At 39.6% G+C, this 22,659-nt stretch overlaps 3 protein-coding genes across 6 annotated transcripts in view; 1 reads left to right on the forward strand and 2 right to left on the reverse strand.

Moving 5' to 3' along the window:
- Positions 1–270: 270 nt before the first annotated feature.
- c25h1orf174 (chromosome 25 C1orf174 homolog) lies at positions 271–6,447 on the reverse strand. Of its 2 annotated transcripts, XM_015337166.2 has the most exons (6): positions 6,301–6,447; positions 4,262–4,348; positions 2,633–3,040; positions 1,875–2,004; positions 1,346–1,421; positions 271–1,128 (listed from the first exon to the last, which is right to left on the reverse strand). In XM_015337166.2, the coding sequence occupies exons 1-5, from the start codon at positions 6,313–6,315 to the stop codon at positions 1,351–1,353; spliced, it is 711 nt and encodes a 236-aa protein (XP_015192652.2). In that variant the 5' UTR covers positions 6,316–6,447; the 3' UTR covers positions 271–1,128; positions 1,346–1,350. The 2 variants fall into 2 exon arrangements, with proteins under 2 accessions (XP_015192652.2, XP_015192653.2); XM_015337167.2 differs by lacking the exon at positions 1,346–1,421.
- Positions 6,448–9,469: 3,022 nt separating this feature from the next.
- On the forward strand, positions 9,470–13,505 carry b3gnt7l (UDP-GlcNAc:betaGal beta-1,3-N-acetylglucosaminyltransferase 7, like). Its single transcript, XM_015336897.2, has one exon. The coding sequence runs from the start codon at positions 10,000–10,002 to the stop codon at positions 11,245–11,247; it is 1,248 nt and encodes a 415-aa protein (XP_015192383.1). The 5' UTR covers positions 9,470–9,999; the 3' UTR covers positions 11,248–13,505.
- Positions 13,506–14,680: 1,175 nt separating this feature from the next.
- cep104 (centrosomal protein 104) overlaps positions 14,681–22,659 on the reverse strand; it is a 33,136-nt gene continuing 25,157 nt past the window's right edge. For all 3 annotated transcript variants that reach the window (XM_015337170.2, XM_015337168.2, XM_015337169.2), the window contains 3 exons: positions 21,879–21,946; positions 18,339–18,426; positions 14,681–17,597 (listed from right to left, as the gene is read on the reverse strand). In XM_015337170.2, coding sequence (XP_015192656.2) covers positions 17,464–17,597; positions 18,339–18,426; positions 21,879–21,946 — 290 coding nt within the window. In that variant the 3' untranslated portion in view covers positions 14,681–17,463. The remainder of the gene's footprint in view (positions 17,598–18,338; positions 18,427–21,878; positions 21,947–22,659) is intronic.

The following is a 22,659-nucleotide window of genomic DNA, read 5'->3' on the forward strand; positions in this document are numbered from 1 at the left end:
CTCCAATTTCTACAGTTTTAACATACTTTTCATAGAATTAATTAAAAATTTAAAAGAGATCTGTCCATCTAAGTACAGTATCGTAACAAACTAATCACAACAGATTCCATGTCCCTTTCTTACAGATCTTTGTGGTGCAATGCGACAAACTTCTCATTGTTTCCAGGTCTCTCTCTATGTTCTGCATACTGGCCCATAAGGAAAGCCCTAACGTTTGCAATGATCATGTAATACCTCTTGTGTTGCAACTGCTTTACAAAACACAATAACTAGTTTTATAAATGCTTTTTAATGTAGGTTCACATGAAATGAATATAAAGTAAATCTGAACTAAAACAGCATTGATCTTGTACAAAAATACAATTGAACTTGCTTACCATTTCCCCAAATATTCTTCACTCACTGACCACATGTAGCATTTCACAACATACAAGATGTTATATTGAATATTGATTACTACACATTAATGCTCTGTATATCACTTTTGTCAACACTTTTGAAAACCATTTCAATCTAACCATTAATTTTTACAATATAATCAGAGCAACACTATACGTTATGTCTTCAAAGTTTATTTTTGTATTTGTGATGAAAATCATAAGTAATCCAAAGCATAAGTCTTTTGAGCTGTTTGCATCATTCTATAACCAGAAACGACATCCAAACAGCAGTACAGTTGGTAATAAATCAACATAAAAATTAATTCCAGCAATAAAGACTAATTCCATTATTTTAACATTTAAGGCAGTATTGGGCATTTAATATAGGTACTACAGTAGTGTAGCGCAATGGTGAATAGAAAAAAATAACATGCTCATACAAACTTTTTCAAGTGTATTACAGTATATACACACATCCAGGATTGCATTACATTCAGTTATAAAGTAAACCCCTTCATTTCTACTTGACCTGAACACATTTTCTTAAGTCAATCTTAAACATTGAGCAAGCTCCTCAACATTATATAACAATCACAAGCACTTTTTTACAGTAATACATTGCTTGTGAGTAAAATAAAAACCATTTGGAAAAGTGGCCTTGATACTTCTCACAAGGATGGGTTGCCTTTTGTCTTGGCTGAAGATCAAAACAGTCCATTTTTTCTGTTCTTTACTTGTTGCAAGGCTCCTGTGGGATAGAAGAAAACACAACTTTGCAGACCTCAGCTGTTCAATCACGTATGGTGCAGCAGTTTGAGCGCTATGCCTATCAGCTCTGAAACCGTCTGACTCCGTTAACCAAATACAACGCAGGAAACCGACAGATAATGGAATTACCAGAAGCATTTGTTGTTGGTTTTTTTAGCCATCGGCAATGAAAATGACCAAAAAAGGAAAATTAGTACCTCTCTCATCTGCTCCCATTGCTTATGTAGCTTCCTGATTGTATGGTAGTGTTGCAACTTTCTGGAAGGGGAGATTCTACAAATAACATTTCGGATAATTTTCCAATCAGTATATATTGCAACAGAGGTGCCAAGCTCCACATTAAAATCTGTGCTACCCTGCAATCGGCTTCAGTCTTTTTAATAGAACCTGCAAAAAATGGAGGTATGCCATGTGTCATCACTTGTTTAACACTCAGATGTATTTGATACATGAAGTTCATTGGACATGAAGTACTGTGTGTGTTATAGCATCTACATTCTGAAGAGGTTTTCTTAATCCCTTGACCTCACTAAAGTCTCTTAATTTAAAAAAGTCTATTAAACAGCAGAATGGACTGAGAAACTGCTCAGCTGGGCTGCTTCATGTAACTGCCAGTACATGATTCAAGGCGATGTCTTGGTGAACTGAGGTTTTCCAGGAAAAGCGATTGTCAAAGTGATTGGGATTTGCAACACTGAGTCCCCAAAGACAACGTAAAGCAAATACCATTCTGCTGAGGCTGTTCCACGTGGCTGTCTTCGTAGAGGTCATCCTCGTCGTCTTTAGCAATGAAGTGTAGCCTCCTGTACTCCCTCCGGCTCATTGGGACTGTTGCTGGAGCTCTGGGAGGATCGTCCTGCAGAACAAAACCATATTATCATAAAACCTTCAAGCTATGCGCGCTGATCTGGTGGCTAATCAGGTTTAAGTTTATCCTGGCTTCTGGGGTACAAGGCAAACAGTTCTGAGTGTTCCCAGATCGGCGGCTATGCTAGTCCCCTGCAAGATCACTCCCATTGACACTGCTACTCGTTTTAAAAGCTGGGCAGAGTCAATGTGACACCTTGTTCTTCACTCAAGGCTACATCACCTAGGGACATGACTACACAGCCTTCCGGTTTGGTGGCCAGAGCCCTGCTCACAAGTTGTTTTGGACACAGCCATGCACATCTGCAGAGTATGTAACCAAGAAGTCCTGCGATTTTCTCTTTCCATAAAGAGGTGGTCATGTTTCCAGTCCTAAACTATGACGTGCAAGTCTGTTTCTCTTAAATCTGTAACTTACTAAACCAGTTTCTCATGACTAATTTGTGATAAGTGTGTTCTTCAACCAGGCTTGTATCTGCGGGAGAAATTCTGCTCTAAAATGTTCTGCACTTCAAGGTTTGAAGTCATTCATTACCCAGGATGGGACGTAATCAAACAAAAGGCCTATTTCCATAACAATACCATTCCACCACCCCTACCACAAGCAGATAAGGTACCTGTACAAGTTCTATATTCCCAAAGAACTGGCCCACTGGCATTGGCTGGTTACTGTCCTCGTCCAGGAAAACACTGTTGTCCATTTGGAGCTCCAGCTTTGGCACACAATTATCAACTGCTCTCTCCGCACTCGAGTTCATCGCAACACCGGATTCAGACTCCAAAGTCCGGCACTCGCTGGCTCCTGTGGCGCTCATCTCCTCTGCCTCGGGGAGATGGCTCTGTGTGCCTCTCGCTGTGCCGAGCTCCCTTGCAGAACTCCCATTGACGCCCTGCTCCTGGGCTGTTCCTCCCGACAGGCCACCGACGTCTTCGGGGACATCTGCCGACGTTTCTGGCTGCGGTTCAGGCACTTCACATTTCTGCCGTTTGACAGAACGATGGGATTCAGTCTTCTTCAAGGGAGCCTGTAAAAATGTAAGTCTTTCATGAAATGTGAGGACCCTGATTTTGATTGTTGCTTGACAGAACAGACTCCAGCTTCCCTGCAACCCTGAACGGGGTGAAACAGCCCTTTTCAAAGTTACTAATAATCTTCTTATCACCTCTGGGCCTCCGATTCCGCTTCTCTATCTATCCTTATTCTCCTAAATCATGACATCTCACTCTCCCACCTTGACACTGTTTCTGACATGACTTTTACCTTACTGATCACTGACATTTATCTGTCTTAGGGGTTTTAGTTCTGAAGTTGGGCCATTAAGACTGGTGTTCCTCATAGCTTGATACTGGGCCCTCTGCTATTCAGCATTTCCATGTTCCCACTTGGTCAGTTATTAAAATCACATGGTCTGAATTATCACTTCAAAGTTGATGACTCTCAGGTCTACATCCATACTAAACTTGACACTGTAGCAGCTGTTTCTATGCTCTCTAATTGCATCTCTAACATAAAAAACTCCATGACTCAAAACTTCCTTCATCTGAACTGCCACAAGATTAACTCATGCTTCTAAGCACCTCTCATCAACTATGTAAAGCCAATGCAGTAACCCTATCTGTGGATGACACTGTACTTGAATGTCAATCTAAATTGAAGAATTTGGGCGTGATATTTCATTCCGGCTTGGCATTTGAACACATGTACAATATATTGTAAAAACATGTCAGGAACATCACCGGACTATGTCCTATATTCTCTGTCTGTAGCAGAAAAGCTAGTTAATACATTTGTCTTAACTAGAATTGATTACTGCAACGCTCCATTCGCTAGGGTATCTAAATCCAAACAGAATCCTTAACAGGTCTTGTGCAAGTGATCACATTACTCCTTTCCTGGAGTCCCTGCACTGGCTTCCTATCAGGTTTTATGTCAAATTCAACATCCTCATGCTCACCTATATGGTCCAGACCTCTGGAATTCTATCTACAAGGATATCAGAGAGTCACCTACCCTAGGCACAAAATCCAGACTCAAAAACTTCTTCAGAAAGGCTTTTATTTAGTTGGTGTCTTTGCTCCTGGCATCTTCTACTGCATTTTTTAATCCCTTGTGGTTATACGTGTTAACTGTTTTCTTTTACCTTTTCTGTAAAGTGTTATGAGAACCTACTTTTAAAGGTTTCTGTATAAAATGTAGTTGACTGTTTATTATTATTATTATTATTATTATTATTACTGTGACTGACCTGAACTGAACTTTCCACTGCTGTGCTGAGTGAAGCATGGGAGCTCTTTCCTTTGAGTCTCTCCGAGCTCCGGACTTTACCCCGGCCCTGGAAAAGAAAAAGGAAAAATCAACTGGAATAGGAACACCGATACAAACCTGATACAGCCATCCTTTTACTAACCTCTTCTCCCATTTCAGAGGCTATCCTGGCAAGCAACAGGGTACAGCCTGGATGGGATGCCAGTCCACCGTAGGGCAGACAGACACGTACACACTCACACCAGGACCAAGTGTCACAGAAGCCAATTAACCTATCAGCATGTCTCTGGACTGTGGGAGGAAACCCAAGCGAACAAAGGAAAAACAAACTCCATACAGATAACACCCCAGGTCTGTAATTGAACCCAGGGCCCCAGCGCTGCAATGCTAACTATAGCACCACCACCACCAGGTTGCTGGTTCAAATCCCACGGGCAGCAGAGGAATCCTACTCCGTTGGGCCCCTGAGCAAGGCCCTTAACCCCAGCTGCTCCAGGGGCGCCGTATAAATGGCTGACCCTGCACTCTGTGTGCCTGTGTGTCTCATTGCTTACACTTACATAGCACTTTTCTGGACACTCCACTCTAAGTGCTTTACAGGTAATGGGGATCCCCTCCACCACCACCAATGTGCAGCCCCACCTGGATGATGCGACGGCAGCCATAGTGCGCCAGAACGCTCACCACACACCAGCTATTAGTGGGGAGGAGAGCAGAGTAATGTAGCCAATTCATAGATGGGGATTATTTGGAGGCCATGATTGGTAAGGGCCAATGGGAAATTTGGACATGCCAGGGTTACAACTTTTTTAGAAGAAACAGATTTTTAGTGATGACAGAGACTTTACGTCTCATCCAAAGGACGGCGCCTGTTAACAGTATAGTGTCCCCGTCACTATACTGGGGCATTAGGACCCACATGAGACGCAGGGTGAGCGCTGCTGGCCCGATTAACACCTTCCAACAGCAACCTAAGTTTTTTCCAGGGGAATTGAATTTTTCCATTCATCTCCCATCCAGGTACTGACCTGCTGAGCTTCAGTGGGGTGCCAGTTACAGAGTGATATGGCTGCTGGCGTTCTAGCACTATGAGAACTGAGAACTATGGCTTTGTTCTCACACATAACAATACACAATTATTGCCCACCACATCATTCATCATGGTTTCATGATAGCTCTCAATATAATAAAATGTGTAAAAGATATGTGATATGGGAATATAAAAGATATAAGATATTACAATGTAAAAGGATCTATTAAGGATCAATTTGCCTTACTTTTTTAGATTTAACTCTCGGAAGACTAAGGTTACCTTTAAATAGAATTTCTCACCACTCTTTACCACAGCTAACTCCCTTATGATACATAATCCTTCACACACAACATTCCTGCCGGTTATTGTTTTGGAATGAGGTGCTGCTAGAACAATACTGGGTTTTTTTTTTCCAAAGGGAAGGGTGTAGAACTGAAGCCTCCAGCGAAGCCACGCTGTCGGCGCAGACTTCCTGGGATCCTTGTGGAAATGGTTGGATCAGATGAACCGAACTACTAGCAACCTAACGTGCGACAAGAATTCAAGGGCCTCCTCTCGCTCGAAACCTTTCGTTTACAGAACATCTCAGTGTGCTGCGCTGTAACGCATTACCTACCGGCGGAACAAACCTGGAACCCGAGTTCACACAACCGGGGACACAGCGCAGGCACAGACCTCGCTACCCTCGCAAAACCGCCTGAACGCGTCTTCCAAAGCGAAACACGGGTCTGAAATCTAGTTTCTGGGAAATTGAACTTTTCTTGGCCCCAGCTTGCTTTTTCAGGAAGCTTTTATTATGTAAGCGAGGGGTGTAAATATTTACAATCGTAATATAATTTGTATCCCGAGTGTTACAGCACGTCCAGGCTCTCTCGTCTCAAACTGGCGAACGCCGGGGAGTTGTCTCCGTTAAAAAAGGCCGGTCTATCGCTATGTACCGCGCCTACACTTTTTGAAACCCTGGAAGTTTCTCCGGCTTAACCTACCTGTTTTCGACTCATTCCCAGTGCTTTACCGAGGTAGGCAAAAGTTAATAAGTATTGCCGGGGAGGGTAACGCACAAAAAAAAAGTTTCTACAAAAGCAAAGCCCGGTCGGCTTCAAAACTCCAAGCAGCCGCTCGTCAAATGACGCGACTGTGCGCCAAGCCCAGCCCACCGCCGGGAGGGCCGGAGGCGGCCATTGTGGGGGTTAAGGGTGCGCTGCGTCTTGGGGTGCTTAGTACGGGGCATCTTCCCCCAGAGGCACAGGTTCTTTATTAATCGACACGTGTGCTTTGCCGATAGATTAGAATTCCATTTTTTTTGCAGCTATCAACTCGATTATTAAATGCCGAAATGCAACACGGGCGTGTGAGATGTAGTGTTCATTGTGTAAGAACTTATTTTGTATTATTTGTATGACTAAGCAGGTGTTTAATATATCGTGTAACGATGGCTTTTGTGCTGAAGACATAAAAAACAAGATGTGTCGCTGTTATTATTATTATTATTATTATTATTATTATTATTATTATTATTATTATTATTATTATTATTATTATGTAGATCTTCTTAATGCCACTGGGTGGTGCTAGGTGCATTTCTCTTATTTTCTAGCTTGCATCAGGCACAAGTACAATCCTTGCTGCATTTGCGTTAATACACAGTAAGCAGAATTTGTGTGGTTTAGCCCTCGGGGCTCTTTCGCAAATCGAGATTACTTAGTTAACCGAATAACAAAAGTCTGACTTTTCGGTTTCACGAAGCGGGATCAAACAGCACCAGGTTAAGCCTTTAAAACCTCTATATTCCGAATGTTGTGACTCATTATTTACAGAAACTCGAGCTCTTGAGATTCTTGGCCACAGTATTTTTACTGTGTTCGCGACTCCGAGCGCATCAGCAAAGCGACAGTGCGCCGTGTGATAAGGACAGTGGTGGTTGCACTGCAAGTCTTTATATTCATTCATAACGATTCCGGGCCGTGCAAAGAGGAGCTTCCCTCTACTTGTACTTTTTGTTTCCTGTACATAAGTCCCGCGATCTACTGTATATATTTGCATGCAGGATTTTCTAATGTAACAGGTGCTCTGAACTGCACAGACATTAAAAGCCCCACCGGGTCGAAGGAGACCGATTTTGTTAAAAGAAAATCAATTCACGACATCAATGTACTGGTGGAAAAAAAAATTATAGCCTAAAAAATATGAATTGATTACACAAAAAGTCCATTATCACCATGTTTCCTATGATATTCGATGATCCATGATGTACGGTGTCGAATCAGCAACATGTAGACTCGAATATTCAGATAGTCCACATTGCGCTTTAAATTTAAGCAAGGTATTGAACACAAGCAGCCATTGGTCTGAGGTACACTGTGCTGTGAAGATATTGCATGTAGTTCCATCGATCAGTGCTTCCAGTCAGTTTGACTGGCTTCTTTCTGGGGATAGGGATTATGGCAGCTCCAACATCTAATTGACCCCTTCCCTGATCCAGAACCTAGTAAAGACAAGAGCCCACATTGAGATGACATTTGGGATCCTCAAGTCAAGATGTGATTGTCTTAGTGCTCTGAGGGCAGCCCCAGACAGGCCATGTCTAGTTAAACGGTGGCCATTGTTTTAGGATATATTCTCTCTAATTATGTCTGGGTTAATTTTTTCTTCCGATTATATTTAGGCCACATTTTACTTGGCTTGAGACTTTCATCAATATGGTGGTGGGAGTCTCACCTCTACTAATCGATTCAGATAAAAAAACGTTGGTAAAAAGACAAAAACCCAATAAAGGAATAATTCTTTATTGGGTTGATTATCTTCATTCATTATTACCAATATCTTCACTATTAACGTTCAGTCATCTTCTGCTCATGATTCTTGCTGCTGGCTAAAATGAGGTATCGTTTTTATTCAAATGTTGCACAACACTGTGTACAGCATTTTACAGTTGTTCTAAAGAAAACCACATACCACTTTGGATGATATTCTTGTATTTTGTTTTTCCATTGCGGTCCAGTTCCATGCATAAAATACTGCAATTACTGCCGCATGAAAACAATATTGTGCCGTGATAGTTTAAAAGGGGGCTCCACTTCAATAACATAATGATAAACGTTAAGTAAAGATAATATATGCATGCTCTCGCCATGGTGATAGTTGTGTCATATCTTGAGATATTTCATTATTAACTTCTGTATCGGCGATACGGTGTTAGGCGACGTCCCCGGCTTTTGCAGCATTTACAGTATAACAGCTTTTATCTCCTCATAGTTTTCCAAAAGGAGTCGTAATTCATGGTCACTGGAAAAAACGCACGTTCACACTGGTGCTGGTGCTGATGAAGGAATCGATGCGGATAAAGCATGCCATTGCCGACAACACTGCTGTATGCTCTACTGTTCGTGCATTGATAAATAAATCTTGATTGATTGATGCTCTGCTGTCTTCTGGAGGTAGTCGTGAGCGCGCAGGTAGTCAGACTGGCCTAACTTGTTCAATTTAACCAGAAACCGGAGTTCTCCGAGGGAAAACGGAGCAAACCTGAAATCAGTTATCGATTTAATCCTATCCAGCTAATCTGACTGGATTCTGAAGTAGTTTAATTTATTTCACGAAACAGACGGTCTCACCTGCAGTGTTTTGGTTTGTGTGTGTGAATACTGGGTTATTTATTTTTTGATAAATTACTGTATGTATCAGCAATATATATATAAAGACAATATAATAAAATTGTAATTCTGCAAACTCGCAAGCAAAATTAAGATTTGGTATGCAATGTTTAAACCAGCATTTAATAATAAAAAAATAATAAATTCATGTACAGAAAGAAATCCGCATGAACGGCAGTAACATCTGAAACCACTAATCTTTAAACACCTGTGTGTACACAAAGAGTCGTTAGTGTCTGGAACAGACTACCATGGTACTACTCTTGCTTCCTTTAATAAACTGTTGAATGAGATGACCAGACCAATAAACTGCACGGAAGCAAACTGGAAAGATTGGCCAAATGGTATCTTATCGTTTGTAACCTTTCTTATTTTCTGTATACTGTATTAAAGCCACAATTTATGAGCCGCTTTTCAATGAGTTATGAAGGGGAACGCGTATTTCAATATTGCTACGACAGAAACTTCGCGGGGTGCGGTTGTAGGCGGTTTTGACTTCGCCCTCTAAGGTGAAACGAGAGACTTGGCTGTCCTTTAGTTGCTCGGAGAGGAGGTGTGGGTTGGGGAGGCTATGACAAAAAAAAAGTAGCGGAGAAGTAATTAGCAGACGCAGCGGACGTTGAAACAAAGCACAAATGAAAACGCTAGGGAACAGTCGGACCTTCCGTGTGAAAAGAAGGCAATAAATGCTCTTCAAACAACGGGGAAAGCGAAAGACAGACACGCGAGCCGCGCCGGAGTAACTTCTGGAAGACATTGGTATTCCTCGCCAGTAGGCATCCGCAGAAAGTAGACAAATTTCAAGCGGGATATCAATGACTGTGCACACAGGTTTCTTCCACGGAAAGATTTCAGTTTCGGGGATCATGCGTTCCCCGCAGCTCACTACAAGTGTGGCAGCAATTGACCGTTTCTATTACAGACTGCGGAATTTAAAACAGCACGACCAGACGACGGGGCCGCTAATTGCACAATGAAAAAAGCGGATTTTTATTTAAACCAGGTTTGCCTTTGCAGCTACTACACCTTTGTATGCTGAAGATAATGGAGTATTTTTTCAGACGGAAGAGAGCGCTGAAAACTCTTCTGAGTTTGTCTTTGGTCTGTGCCACGATATTAATGATCCAGAAGTTCAAGCTGGTGGAAGAGGCCGCTAAGGGCACTTTAATGGTGAAAACCAGGGCGGACGCCGGTTGGTCCAGGGTGAATAAAAATGTATTTAAAAGCGACTCTTACAATCATTCCCCCCTGGGACAGCCTGAGAATTCGGAAGCGGGTCATCTTGTCCCATTTTCCAACGTGACGCGTAAGGTTTGGGATGTGACTGCTATCAACTGCAGCGAGAATCCCGACGTGAAGAATAAAGACTGGTTCAAACGCCTGGACCCGAGATTTCACCAGTTCGTCCTGTACAGACACTGCAGGTATTTCCCAATGCTGATAAACCACCCAGAAACGTGCCGGAGCGGAGACGTGCACTTATTGATGGTGGTCAAATCGGTGATTGAACAGCACGACAGGAGGGAGGCGGTCCGCAGGACGTGGGGCAGAGAGCAGGTAACCGGTGGGAAGAGAATCAAGACTCTGTTTTTGCTGGGCAGCCCTTCCACCGGCAAGGACACGAAGAACCTCCAAAAGCTCATCCAGTATGAGGACAGGATATACGGAGACATCCTACAGTGGGATTTCATGGACACCTTTTTCAACCTCACCCTCAAAGAGGTGAATTTCCTGAAATGGTTTAACATGTACTGCCCCGGGGTGCAGTTCATATTTAAAGGGGACGACGACGTCTTTGTGAACACGAACAATCTACTGCAACTGATTGATTTTAAGACAGAAGAAGGGAAAGTGCGAAATTTGTTTGTAGGGGACACCATTTCCAAAGCTATTCCCATTAGGAACCGTCAGAGTAAGTACTTTATTCCCAGAGACCTTTACGACAAACCGTACCCCCCGTACGTGGGGGGTGGGGGCTTTTTAATGTCTCCTGAATTAGCTCGGAGACTCTTTATCGTCTCTGAGAAACTGGAGCTTTATCCCATCGATGATGTATTTCTGGGCATGTGCTTGCAGAAAATAGGTGTCGCCCCAGAACTTCATCCCGGTTTCAAGACTTTTGGGATTATGAAGCGCAAAATCAGTCCCATGAACAACGACCCATGTTTCTACAAAAACCTTCTAGTGATCCATAAGATGAGCCCCACAGATCTGCTTAGAATGTGGGATACAGTGCAAAATAAGGACTTGATATGCGCCAAAAAGATTGTACTGCCCTGAATGAACGTATAGTTGTATTCCTTTTACCGGGCTCCGCCTGAGACTTCACTGAATTTTTACTGGATAAGATTTATTTATGTACTGTATGCGACGTGCAACTCAGCTTAGGTGTTGACAGTTTTAACTAAGGAGGCTCAGTCTGGGAAGAATGTGTGAATTAAATGACACTTGATCTTTTAAACATCTGATCACAACCTTATGCCAGTTTTACATCGTTAAAAAGCCGAGTAATTCATTCACGTCTTTTCTTAGTTTGTAATTGCTGTCAGGGGTGTCACGGTACAGTATCCCTCTGTGAGCCCATAGGAACAAAAACGTTCTCCTACAATATCCTGAACTTTCGTCTTTATAATATTTAAAAATACATATTTTTAAATACGGACAACTGTTTTCTCTTGGAGATTTGATTTGGTTTTCAGACTCTGAATGAACTGCTTATGTTTCTTTCAGACTTCATGGACTTGTCCAAATTTTAATTTACATTGACAGTTTGATTTTAAAATGGCAGTCGTGGTCCATTAAAAAAAAACATGCACCCAATACAAAAGCCAAGTGTTTTACGTTTTTTAAATAAGTTTTTCAGAAAGTAAGTTGGAGGAAAACTCAAACTTAGGTTCAGATTTAACGACTATGTGGATGTAACGTGAAAACAAGCTTCTAGTGGAATACATTCTAAACTGAATGCTTAACAACTTAATCACATGGGGAAAATACAAACAATCCATAAACGATTTTTACTCCTAAAATATTACTAATACAATTTGGCCTAGGTTTAGGCACTCACTGAGCAGAGCAGCTTAAAAATAAAATTACTCCACGCGACATATCTGAGAACCTGTTTTCTTTTCCTCCTCTCAACATTTAACAAAACACAGTTTGGCACATTCACTGTTTAATCAATAAAACAGAAAGTGATTACTAATTATCCGCTTCAGAAGGATGAGTGGAAATACAGTATATTCACTGGATACTGAAGGAAGTGCTGATCCTTTATTTATAAAAAAAGTTCGGGGCTAACAGAACACAGTTTCTGTGTGTCAAAATCAACAGCTAACAACAATGACATGTTTTGATTAAGAAATAAACATTTGTTCTCAGATAACCAGCAAGACTGGGCAGGAAATGGCAGTGTGCCAGTTTGGTTGGACACTTGAGTGGCAGGCTGCAGTTGAGCCAATCATAATTCATTGTTAACCAACCTCAAATTAGTTTTGGCCCCCAGACGTATACTGTTTTACAGCGAAAGGACAACTTGGTCAGTCTCTTTCTTATATATATTTAAGATTAAATGTGCATATTAAAAATGTGTGTATTATCATAGGGTAGTGTAAAGACAAATTTGTTACAAATAAAAAAGTAAATGGATTTACAGTGGTGCCACAGTCCTCAAGAGATGTATATACATATATAATGCTGAGAGGCAGTAAAAATGCAAAAGATGAGTATTGGAACCAACAGCATTTATTGTGCCTTTAATGCCCCTTACTATACATACTGTACAGTATGTGAAATTCATCATTGTCTAGATAATGACATGATTTAATACAGCTGTGAATGTAAATCATTATTGTCCTGGCATTATGGAAGAACTACCAAGAAAGAAGTTTTGTTTTTATATATATATAGCTGGCCACAGCCTGCAATTGTGAGCTTAGCTGTTCCTGTATAGTCAGCCACTTCGACATCATCTGCAGCAGAGCACATTTCCCCTGGATGGTTTGATTGCAGTCGGTGTTAGAACTTTGACAGTTCATGAAGAATCACATTGTGCTTGTAAATCGGACATGTTGTTTTGTTTCCTTTGCAGTTTTCAAGATTCATATTTACTGTATGTCAGTTTCGTTTTCTGGCAAGAACATTCCAATATTGAATTATTTAACAAGATGCACAGCTAAGTAATATTCTTCAAAGGGAACCTTGGAAGTTCTCTTTCCCAAAATATGAGGCAAATCAAATATATTCCTTGTTTTTTTATTGCAAATATTGAGATACCATTTCTTACTCTTTTTACTTGAATTGCACTAATAACACTGTTTTTGCAACACTGTTCACTGTTGTTACAGATAGAATCTATGTCTTTAACTAGAAAAATATGCTACTTAAGAAGCTGGGTGGAAGTATTTGTATTATTTATTGCTTTTACTCAGAAAAATGACTGCTGACTGGGCCTTTCTTAAAACTGGAGTCAGTGGTGATGCCCTTTACAGTAGCTTCCTGTTTTCTTTTAACTTTTTAAATAAACACATCCCAGCAACGAATTTTCAAGTTGCACTCAGAAGTGATGCATTATTTCTATTTCCTTACAGTGCTGGACATTTGAATCGTTTCACTCTGCTGTTATTGTCACATTTTCCTGACAATGCTGGATGTTTAAATTGTTGCTCTCTGATGCAATTAACTAGAATGGGTTCCTTTACCAGACGATCTGTAGCCTCCAAAGAACTACACAGTGTGCATGTGTGTGGAGTATCTCCAATAAATAAAAAAAAAGTTTTTCTTTTCAATGCAATAAAAAAGAAACTAGGTTTCTGGGACTGTAGTTAGGTTGAGTATGTACTTTAAGCTTCACATTTTCATTGCAGCTTGTCAATAAGCTTTTTTTTAATACCAGTCTTCATGTATTCATTCTGCCACACCCTTCATAATTTTGGAGTGCTGCAATTTCTTTTTTGTCCTAAAATGCTGATGTTGGCAAGAGTTTTGAATGTCATAAGCAATCGGAGTATTAATGTAGTTTTTCCATTTCTGAATTACAAGGACTGAAAATAAAGCCATCTTTTCACAGACTAACGTTAAGAGTTGTCAAATTTCCAAATGGAATGGCTGCTGTTTACACAAACTCTGTCTTTCTTAAGGCCTCAAAGAACTGCCATTCATGGAGCCAAAACAGCTACACTTACACCAGGAGGGTTTTGGGTGTGTTTCAAGATCAGAAGCGTTTATAATTTACATCTAGAGCGCAGTCATCAGTGCTCTGGGATGCCATGGAAAGCAAAGTTGTGTTAAAGAAGAGGTGCAGGTTTACTGGAAATTGTTATGAGTGTCTGAATATGCTTACTGCTTTTTCTTGTTTATTTATAAGGAAATAGGTTTGGAATGAACCTTCACATTCATTCCCATCTCCAGTTTAGCACCAGGTACACAAAACAGAAGGAGGATTCATTTAAAGGAGAGGGTAAGATGTAATATTGTAAAGATTAAATGGTGGATATAAATGCAAGACACACTGGGACTGTTGTGCTTCTTAGACATGCCCTAATTGTGTGTCAAAGCAACTTTAGGCCGTGGTTTCAAGATCTGTGGAGGCTTAGGCTAGTCACTCTTTTCTCTTTGATTTTGCAGAGCCTTTTGTGGTTTTCTGCTAATGACAACTTCAACATGCAATAACAGGTATCTGAATCACTCCTGATCCAGAAAAGACACAAGCCATTGATATGTTTAAGGACATTGTTTATTGATGTGAGTGATTAATGAAACATATAACTCTTCTTTTGCTGTTATGCCATGAAAGCTTGACGATGTCTAGATGCATGACTGCTCACATACATGACTGCCACACTAATCTTAATAATCGGAGTAAATTCATTCTTTACAGATATACTTTGCAGTGCATTTGGTTAAATTCAGATTAATCTCACTTGTGATTTTCATAGAATTTGTAACTTATCAGTGTGATGCTGCTTGAAGACAAGAACATTTGTCTTAAATTTGCATTGATTGAAAATATTAAGAAAGGCAGCAAAATAACTACTTGGGAAATACAAATTACTTAAAAATATTTAAGCAGCAATAAATTAACCTATACTCCATCACACGTGCACAGTTTCTATAACATTAATTACATATCACTTGCACTTAAAAGTACTAACAATGATTTGTTGACACATTAAATCGATAGATTTATTTTTTAAGAGGAACAACTTATTTATTAATGTTCCTCTTTAGCATAAACTATTTTTAATTTGACCTGAACATTTAACATTTAAGCAATGTTACATTACCTTAATTATTGAGTAAGTGCTTCATTAAAGACTATTTCCAGTATCCCTATTTTGAAACTTTGGAAAGCCACTGTCTGCTGTGATGTACTGTATTTTAAGTTCTCTGATGACAAATATAGACACACAACATAAACAAAATCATGTTGGACAAATTAGTTACACACAACAAATAAAATTAAATACAGTAGGGTTTAAAACATGAGAAGTATGTCGTATGATGACACTACACAAAAACACTAAATTACAAAAAATACAGAAAAAAGATTTATACAATCCATTTCACAATCCTAATTCAGAGTGACCCAAAGATGTGTTCTAATGTGGATAAATGACAGTAATACAGCAGAAAGTTGCACAGCTCCAAACAAGAACAGTTAAGGAAATCTGTATAAAAAACTTTTAAGTGCAAAAGAAAAGCACTCAACTACAGGGGTATTCCACATAGTATATAGTACTTTCAGTTATTGACTTTTGCCATTGAATCTTTTGATGACTAAGCTGTAGCTTCAATCACAATTCCAAGGTAGGAAGCATTTGACTGCATAACTACTTTTTATATCAACAAACATCTCTAATGTCAGTATTTATCAAGGAAAATTCTCCAGTTTCCCTACAGATGTATATCCATAGATACAGTACAGGCTGTGGTTTCCTTCAATGGTCCACTTTTTCTGCTCTTAAATGACTCTAGCACATTCACTCACACATTTTCATGATGAGTATCATATAGCAGCCATGACTACAAAAGAGTCACTGTCACATCGAGGTGTCTATTCTTCCATAGTTAGGATAAACAAGTACAGCAATTATTCATGTATGAGCTACACATGTTCTTATGGTTGTATCATCCTCTGCAGTTCACATAGATTAAGGAATTACTTCTTTTGGGGCTCAGGTAAATTATGTAACCTTTTCTTAGTCTCATCAGTGCTGTGAAAGGGGAACCAGGTTGCATGTGTTAGAGTCTGTGGTTAGTTTACTAAAAGGTGCTAGAAGAAAAGAAAATTGATCTGACCAATTTTAAACAAAGTGTTTGAAAAAAACACCAAGCAGGACACAGCCTAGTTTAGAACTATGAGCTAAAACCACAGGAAGGCCACTAGACAGTATTTTTCAGTATAGACCAAAGCACGAAGAGTAACAAAGAGTAAAGGACATGTTCATTTAGTCTTGTCTGAAAGGAAATCTTGTTTTGCCTTTTCATTGTTACAATTACATTTTCATCATAACCTACAAGACGTTGTGATGAACTCCACACAAAGTATACAGGACTTTAATGTTAAAATTCTGCAAATTCTACAAAGAATTCTGCACACCTGGCTATATTTATGGAATAAACTAGCTTTGATAGATATTGTTCTTAAAAAATCAGAATATTACTTTTTTCCAGAATTAATAGTCTGATTTTGAGTAAGTTTGTGAACAAATATATTTCTTTTGGTTTTAAAATATGAACACCAAACAGTCAGTTAAAACAAATCTCATCACATTTTTCTTATAAAGTCTACTTTTCTCAAAACAAACAACATATAATACTGCAAAGCAATTATTAAAAAACTTTCAGATATCAGGCTTTCTTTGCTGGAACATGAAAAGTAAATTACTTTTGTATTTTATTTTGGTCAATAGAAATGTAATGAATACCCAAACAAGCTATCAAGGAAAAGTGTGAAAAACAAACATTTATATTTGGCAAAAGGCTAATCTGTATCAATAAAGCTAATTGAACACTCTTCAATTATAATTGTTTGCTACTTTGCTAAGGTGGTAAAAAAAACCACTAGCACAAAAACCCAACCTTCCGCAAAACAAAACAGTTTCCTCTTTTCAGTGAAGATGTACTTCTAATATTAACAATAACTTCCGTCCATCATCAGTTCACACATATGAAGTCTTTTTTTTTAAAAAACCACTGCTATGATAGTGAAATTTGCCTAAGATCGTTATTTATACATTATGGGTCTTGAATGCACTTAAAAACAGATTCCTCCCAAGTAATAAAAAAATAACGATAGATAAATTAGTAGAATAGTAACACTGGCACAGCACGGACAGAGGAGCCCCTAGCACACAGGTAAAACACACATTAAATAGAAAATAGAAAAGGAATCATTATTAAACTGTGGAAACTATGACACATGTAGCCCATGTGGCACCTCAAAAAGAGCTTCTGTAAGGAACCCCACTGCCTCGCTCAGCAGGGAGAAATTCAGGGTCACCGCTTGACTGGGTTACGGCCCCCCATTTTGTTGACTCCTGCTCTGGGGGCTGGGATCTTGCTTGATGTAGCCATGGACCGACCTCTCATCCCCAAGGGAGCTTGCTTTGTTGCAGATGGACCCATTTTCCCTGTTCAGAAAGGAAGGAGATCTTTTTTTTTTGAGCTCGGCTGCCACTGTTCTCTTTCGTGTCTTGCGCTGAAGCAGTGCCGCCCTTGCTTTGAGAGGCTCAGCCTGGAGCAGCTTTCAAACACTCCCTGTCAAAACCACACTGGCCACTGTTCCCAGCCCTTTGTGTTAACCATTGTATCCCAGAGCTATATCCAAGAGCGTTCTCCGCTTCTCTGCAGTGCTAAACACAGTCGGCCCAGGGATTAAAGCTGGCTGGTAAATTGAGTTTTTTCATTCTTCACATGGGTGATTTAATCCATGTGTTAATGAAGGAGTTTTTACAATTCAGCAAAAAAAGAAACTTTTCCTTGAAGTATTCTGGAGAGCGTACAGCTGAAATCAAGAAAAAAACTACAGGGATTTTACAGATCTGTAGATTTTAATATCAGACTGAAATGAGTTTCACTTTTTCTTCTTTTTTTGCGAATCAAAAATCCAGCTAACATTAGCAACTTTTCATTCCAGACTGCAGAGACTGGAACTGGAATTGTGCCTATTCTAATGTTCCCGGTTGTATATAGGGTTTTTGAAAACATTGAACTCCTTTTCAGCTTTGCTACTATACGTGAAGCAGGACTGCAGAAAAGCTGACCTGCCAGGCAAGTTCAGTGCTTCCCCAAAAGAAAACCTCACTGTTTACACCAGCCTCGTCAGTTCTGAGGCCCTCTGTACATGTGGAAGCCATAGATGAATAGTTTACCTTGTATCTGCTGTGTCCTCTGGAGGGCTGGGACCCTGCGCGAGTTCTGTTTGCACCCGTCCCTCCCCATCAGGTGAGCTTTCCAGGCCTGTGGAGACCGACCAAGTTAGGCTCCTGCGGGGTGACAACCTCTGTTGTCTCTGCAGTGGCTGTGTCAGTGCGGTTTACGGTCACTGCAAACCTCAACACACAGTTGGAACCCTTCTACTTCTGACTTTTATTCACCTGAATTCTCAGTCTTCCCACAGAGGAAGCTGAAGATGATGATGTGTCAGACACATTCATCTAAGGCAATTTACAACAGGGTCACTTATCAAAATCAAATACAACAGAAAGAATACTTATATGTACATGATAAACCATTACCTTGTATCTTGAATAATGTAATAAAGGCTATAGTAACATTTTACGTGAGAAAATAATAACATTTCCTTTATGAGTGAGGCATAACACGCAGTAAAGGCAATACAAAAAAATGTGATTCGGCTTAAAATAATCAGTGGATGTTCTTTTCAAAACGTTTTTGACCAAAACACAGAAAGATATTTAAAGAAAAAAAACTAACGGGATGTTTTTAACTTGGTAACAATGATTCAGGATCTGTCCAACGTACAGTGTCTTGTTGATAGCACAGAACAAGTTGTCCCACACACCTGTTTACAGTATTGGGAAATGTGGAAACCATTTGCAAACTATAGATTTTGAGAGTTTACATTTGTTCCGACAATGAAAGATGTTATATTCAAAGAATCAAATTATATTACTGACACTTTAAAGAAAGTTTGTTTGTGAATTCTCCTATGTTAAGCAATGACTATAAAGACTGATACTTAATATGCATACACAGTATACAGGCACAGACATAACTAAATAATCAAAAGCTCTCTAAAGGAATGCCTGACCTTGCTTAAGAATTAAGAACATCCTAATTAACCAGTCAGTGACCATGCAGCTCCGATCCACTTGACAGAAATCCCCAAGTGTCAATTTCATGATCTGCTGCCAAATCAGCATTTTTAACTTTTTTCAAGATACAAAATGTGTAATTATAGAAATGACACATAAACTGCTATAAAATTTAATTGCCAAGAAAGAACATTTTGATAAAACCTGTGGTGTCAGATGGATTTCCTCGACAAAAGGTTTTGCTTACAGTTTTTTCTTAACTGCTTCACACTACACCTCTTTCTCGGCTGAGTTTGTTTATAATTTAAAACCATGGACAATAGGTCTCTGACTGAATTACATTCTCCTGGGGAATTAGCAACAGTAATATACTTAACCACAAGGAAAGGAAGTTTAGCCTGTTTTTCATATACTTTTTTGTAGCAAACCTGAGAATTTCAGCATATCAGAGGACTTTTTTCTCAGGTCCCAAGGATATTCTTTTACCAACACTACTACACTGGAAGGTAAGAAACACACAATGTTGGCATATCATGTTAAGGAAGTAAGACTCCAGTAAACCCAATGAATTCACCTGACAATTGACTGCAGAGCAAAGACGTCCTACTGGAGATTAGACAGAAATGTGATAACACTTGTATAAATATCTCAGAAAACCACACCTCGTAATACACAAGAACATCTGTTTTGTACATTTCTACCCCACAGAAATGAACACCGTGTGTGATTAACTATAATTATGTTTCCATTGAGTGTTTTCCTTCTTTGAAAAGTTCTTCCTTGTTGAACAGACACTGCGTATCAGGTCATTTGAAATCTTAGATGGTTTGTTTTGCACTGCTGTGTAAAGTGACTACTTCTTTATCTAACTTTTTTTCTCCTGATCAGATGGTGGAAGTGTATTCCCTTTTTGCTAAATGGCATTTCCCGGATTAATTGCATTAAGGTCATTTTCATCAGAGTTTACTTCAACACTAAACCTGTACAAAGAGTGTGGCTCTGAAAGGGGATATAAGATCATCAGTAAATCTTATAATATACTTGACATTTTTTAGCCAAACAGTCTAAGTATAACAAGCGACAAGTCATTTGCTCGACATAAGCACATTGGAGGGATTTCTAAAACCACAAAAAACCACAGGCAACAATAATGGTTAAATAAAAATCATGTAACTAACCATCGCACCCCATAGAATATGGAAGAAAAATATGTAAATAGCTGACGTTATGCACAATACAGTGGTACATGCAGACTGGGGTCTGAAACTCCAGTAGAAGTAAAACTTCCTCTTGCAGCGTAGGCTAATGAAAGTCTTGCTTATCCAGATTCCTTCCCCACAGAGAGTCTGCCTCAGTGATCTTAATAAATAAAATCTCTGTTAATGTTGCAATCTTTAAGGTTCTCAAGAAACCAAGCGTTTGAGGAAGGACATAAAGAAAGGTCTGTGAGCACCAGTCACACACAGACCCAGGTGCACTCTGGAACATGTTTAAATATGCGGGCAAAGACAGGACTTTTCTTTTTTCTTCAACACTGCCTCTCTTTAAGAAATTAATTACAGACTCCGGTTGTACAAGGAGTTTTACACAGACCTGAGGACATGGCACATAACTCTTTATCTTCTTGTATTTTCTTTCTTATAACATGAGAAAAGCTCACAATGAGAACTTGGTTCCATAGTTAATTCAGGACTGAATGAAATATTTCATTTCCTTTTGCAATGGCTGTGATGCCTCTATTGCAAAGCTTGCAGTAAAAACACAGTATATTTTTGTAAAGGTCAGGTATAAACGTGACCTGTATGTGAAAAGGGGAGCACAAGTGACTTGGTAATTACAGCAGCAAAATCTGAATAGCTTCTTAAGAAGAAACTCTCTCTCTCTCGTATACTGCAAAGAGGCGTTGGTCTGACTAGAAAAGATTCTAGACTAGTAACAGCTTTGACTGAAACAACCGCAGAAAAATCAAATGATACAACAGAATTTTACAAGATTCCACACAGTACCCATTGTTCCTTGGTGTCTAAAAGCCCAGCCAGAAATAGAAGTGAAGTGAGCAGCAGTTATGACAGATAAGAGAACGTCAGTGTCTGTCAGCTGCCTGTTGGGAAAGATAAAGTGGAAAGAGGACAGCAGAAATGCTAGGAGAGAGATAACATTCAGAGACTCTCGTAGGGCAGCCGCAGGCTGAAGTCCCTCTGTATGTGGGCTCAGAGCAGCACGGCAATAGGCGAAGGGCAGGCCCGATTGATTACACTATAAAACATACAGCAGCCTCATGACACCATCTGCTGAGAGCCCAGGGCTTGTTTTTCACAGTTGCCAGGTTTGTTGACTGCTGAATGCAGACAACAATAAACTTTGCAGTTGGGTGAAAGTCTATCTACATTAAAAACCCCAAACACAGTATCTTCTTTACACAAAGTAAACAGCTATGAAAGAGGTTCAAGCAGCCAAAAGTGCTTCATTTACCTCTATCATAAAGAATGTAGATAGAAACGTGTGCTTAAATATCATGGGACATGTGAAGTGTTTTCAGACTAACTTAAACCCCCCCTTACACAAAGTAAAATGACAACTTAGGTCTGGGTTTCCAAACTAGACCCTGCTTTTTTTCCTGAAAGCTTATCTCACCTCATCTCCAGGCGTGAAATTTTCATGACATAATGAACAGTGGTTGGACAGTTTCTCCGATTTAGGAGCTAAAAAACAATAAAAAAAACAGAAGTAAAACTTGAGGCTGTCAGCAAGAAACAAAAACACCTTGTGAGTCTACTGTATAGCTTGCATAGATCAGACAATGTAACTGAACCTCCTGGAACCTCATGACAGTGTTCAGTAAGAGAATTCCAAATACGTTCCCGTGCTGGGAACTAGGTGACCCTGATGTCTCCAAGGTTACTTCAGCACACTCACATTCCTTTCAGAAGAAGAGACAGGAGCCCAGGCGTTAATTATTTAGGCGAAGTGAACAATACAGGCTCCCTGGCATTGATCGGGTATCTTTTCTCACACTAAGCCTGCTGGACAGTGATCCATTTCGCTGGGTCACAGATTCATTATTTAAAGACAGAAAACATTAGGTTTATCCTTCCTTTTACTTTAACCTTTTCACAGTCATTTTCTACTTCTTAATTAACTTTTTTGCTTACAGCTTAAGGCCTAGATCAGAAAACTGCATTAAATAAATGTACATTTTGGTACACTAATACCTTCCAAATCACCACTGCACAGAAAAATATACAGTGTTCTTTCACTTTCAATTAAGTTTAAAGGATCATTATGGAAAAGATCTGAATCTTCTATTAATGACCAGGATAGGAAATCTTCCTTTTTTAATTAACTTCGTCTTAAAGAATTTGAACTTTGCCTGTATTGTTTGCTTTTATTATGAAGGAGACTCTTACAAAAAGGT

Source organism: Lepisosteus oculatus, chromosome 25 (genome assembly GCF_040954835.1).
Source record: "Lepisosteus oculatus isolate fLepOcu1 chromosome 25, fLepOcu1.hap2, whole genome shotgun sequence".
NCBI classification, from domain to species: Eukaryota; Metazoa; Chordata; class Actinopteri; order Semionotiformes; family Lepisosteidae; genus Lepisosteus; species Lepisosteus oculatus.

Excerpts from the sequence above, each read along its gene's own strand:
- b3gnt7l (XM_015336897.2), top strand. The coding sequence starts at position 10,000 with ATGCTGAAGATAATGGAGTATTTTTTCAGACGGAAGAGAGCGCTGAAA.
- c25h1orf174 (XM_015337166.2), bottom strand. Across the intron at positions 2,005-2,632 it reads GGAATATAGAACTTGTACAG|GACGATCCTCCCAGAGCTCC; the intron begins GTACCTTATCTG and ends TTTGTTCTGCAG. Across the intron at positions 1,422-1,874 it reads GGAACAGCCTCAGCAGAATG|AATCTCCCCTTCCAGAAAGT; the intron begins GTATTTGCTTTA and ends TGTTATTTGTAG.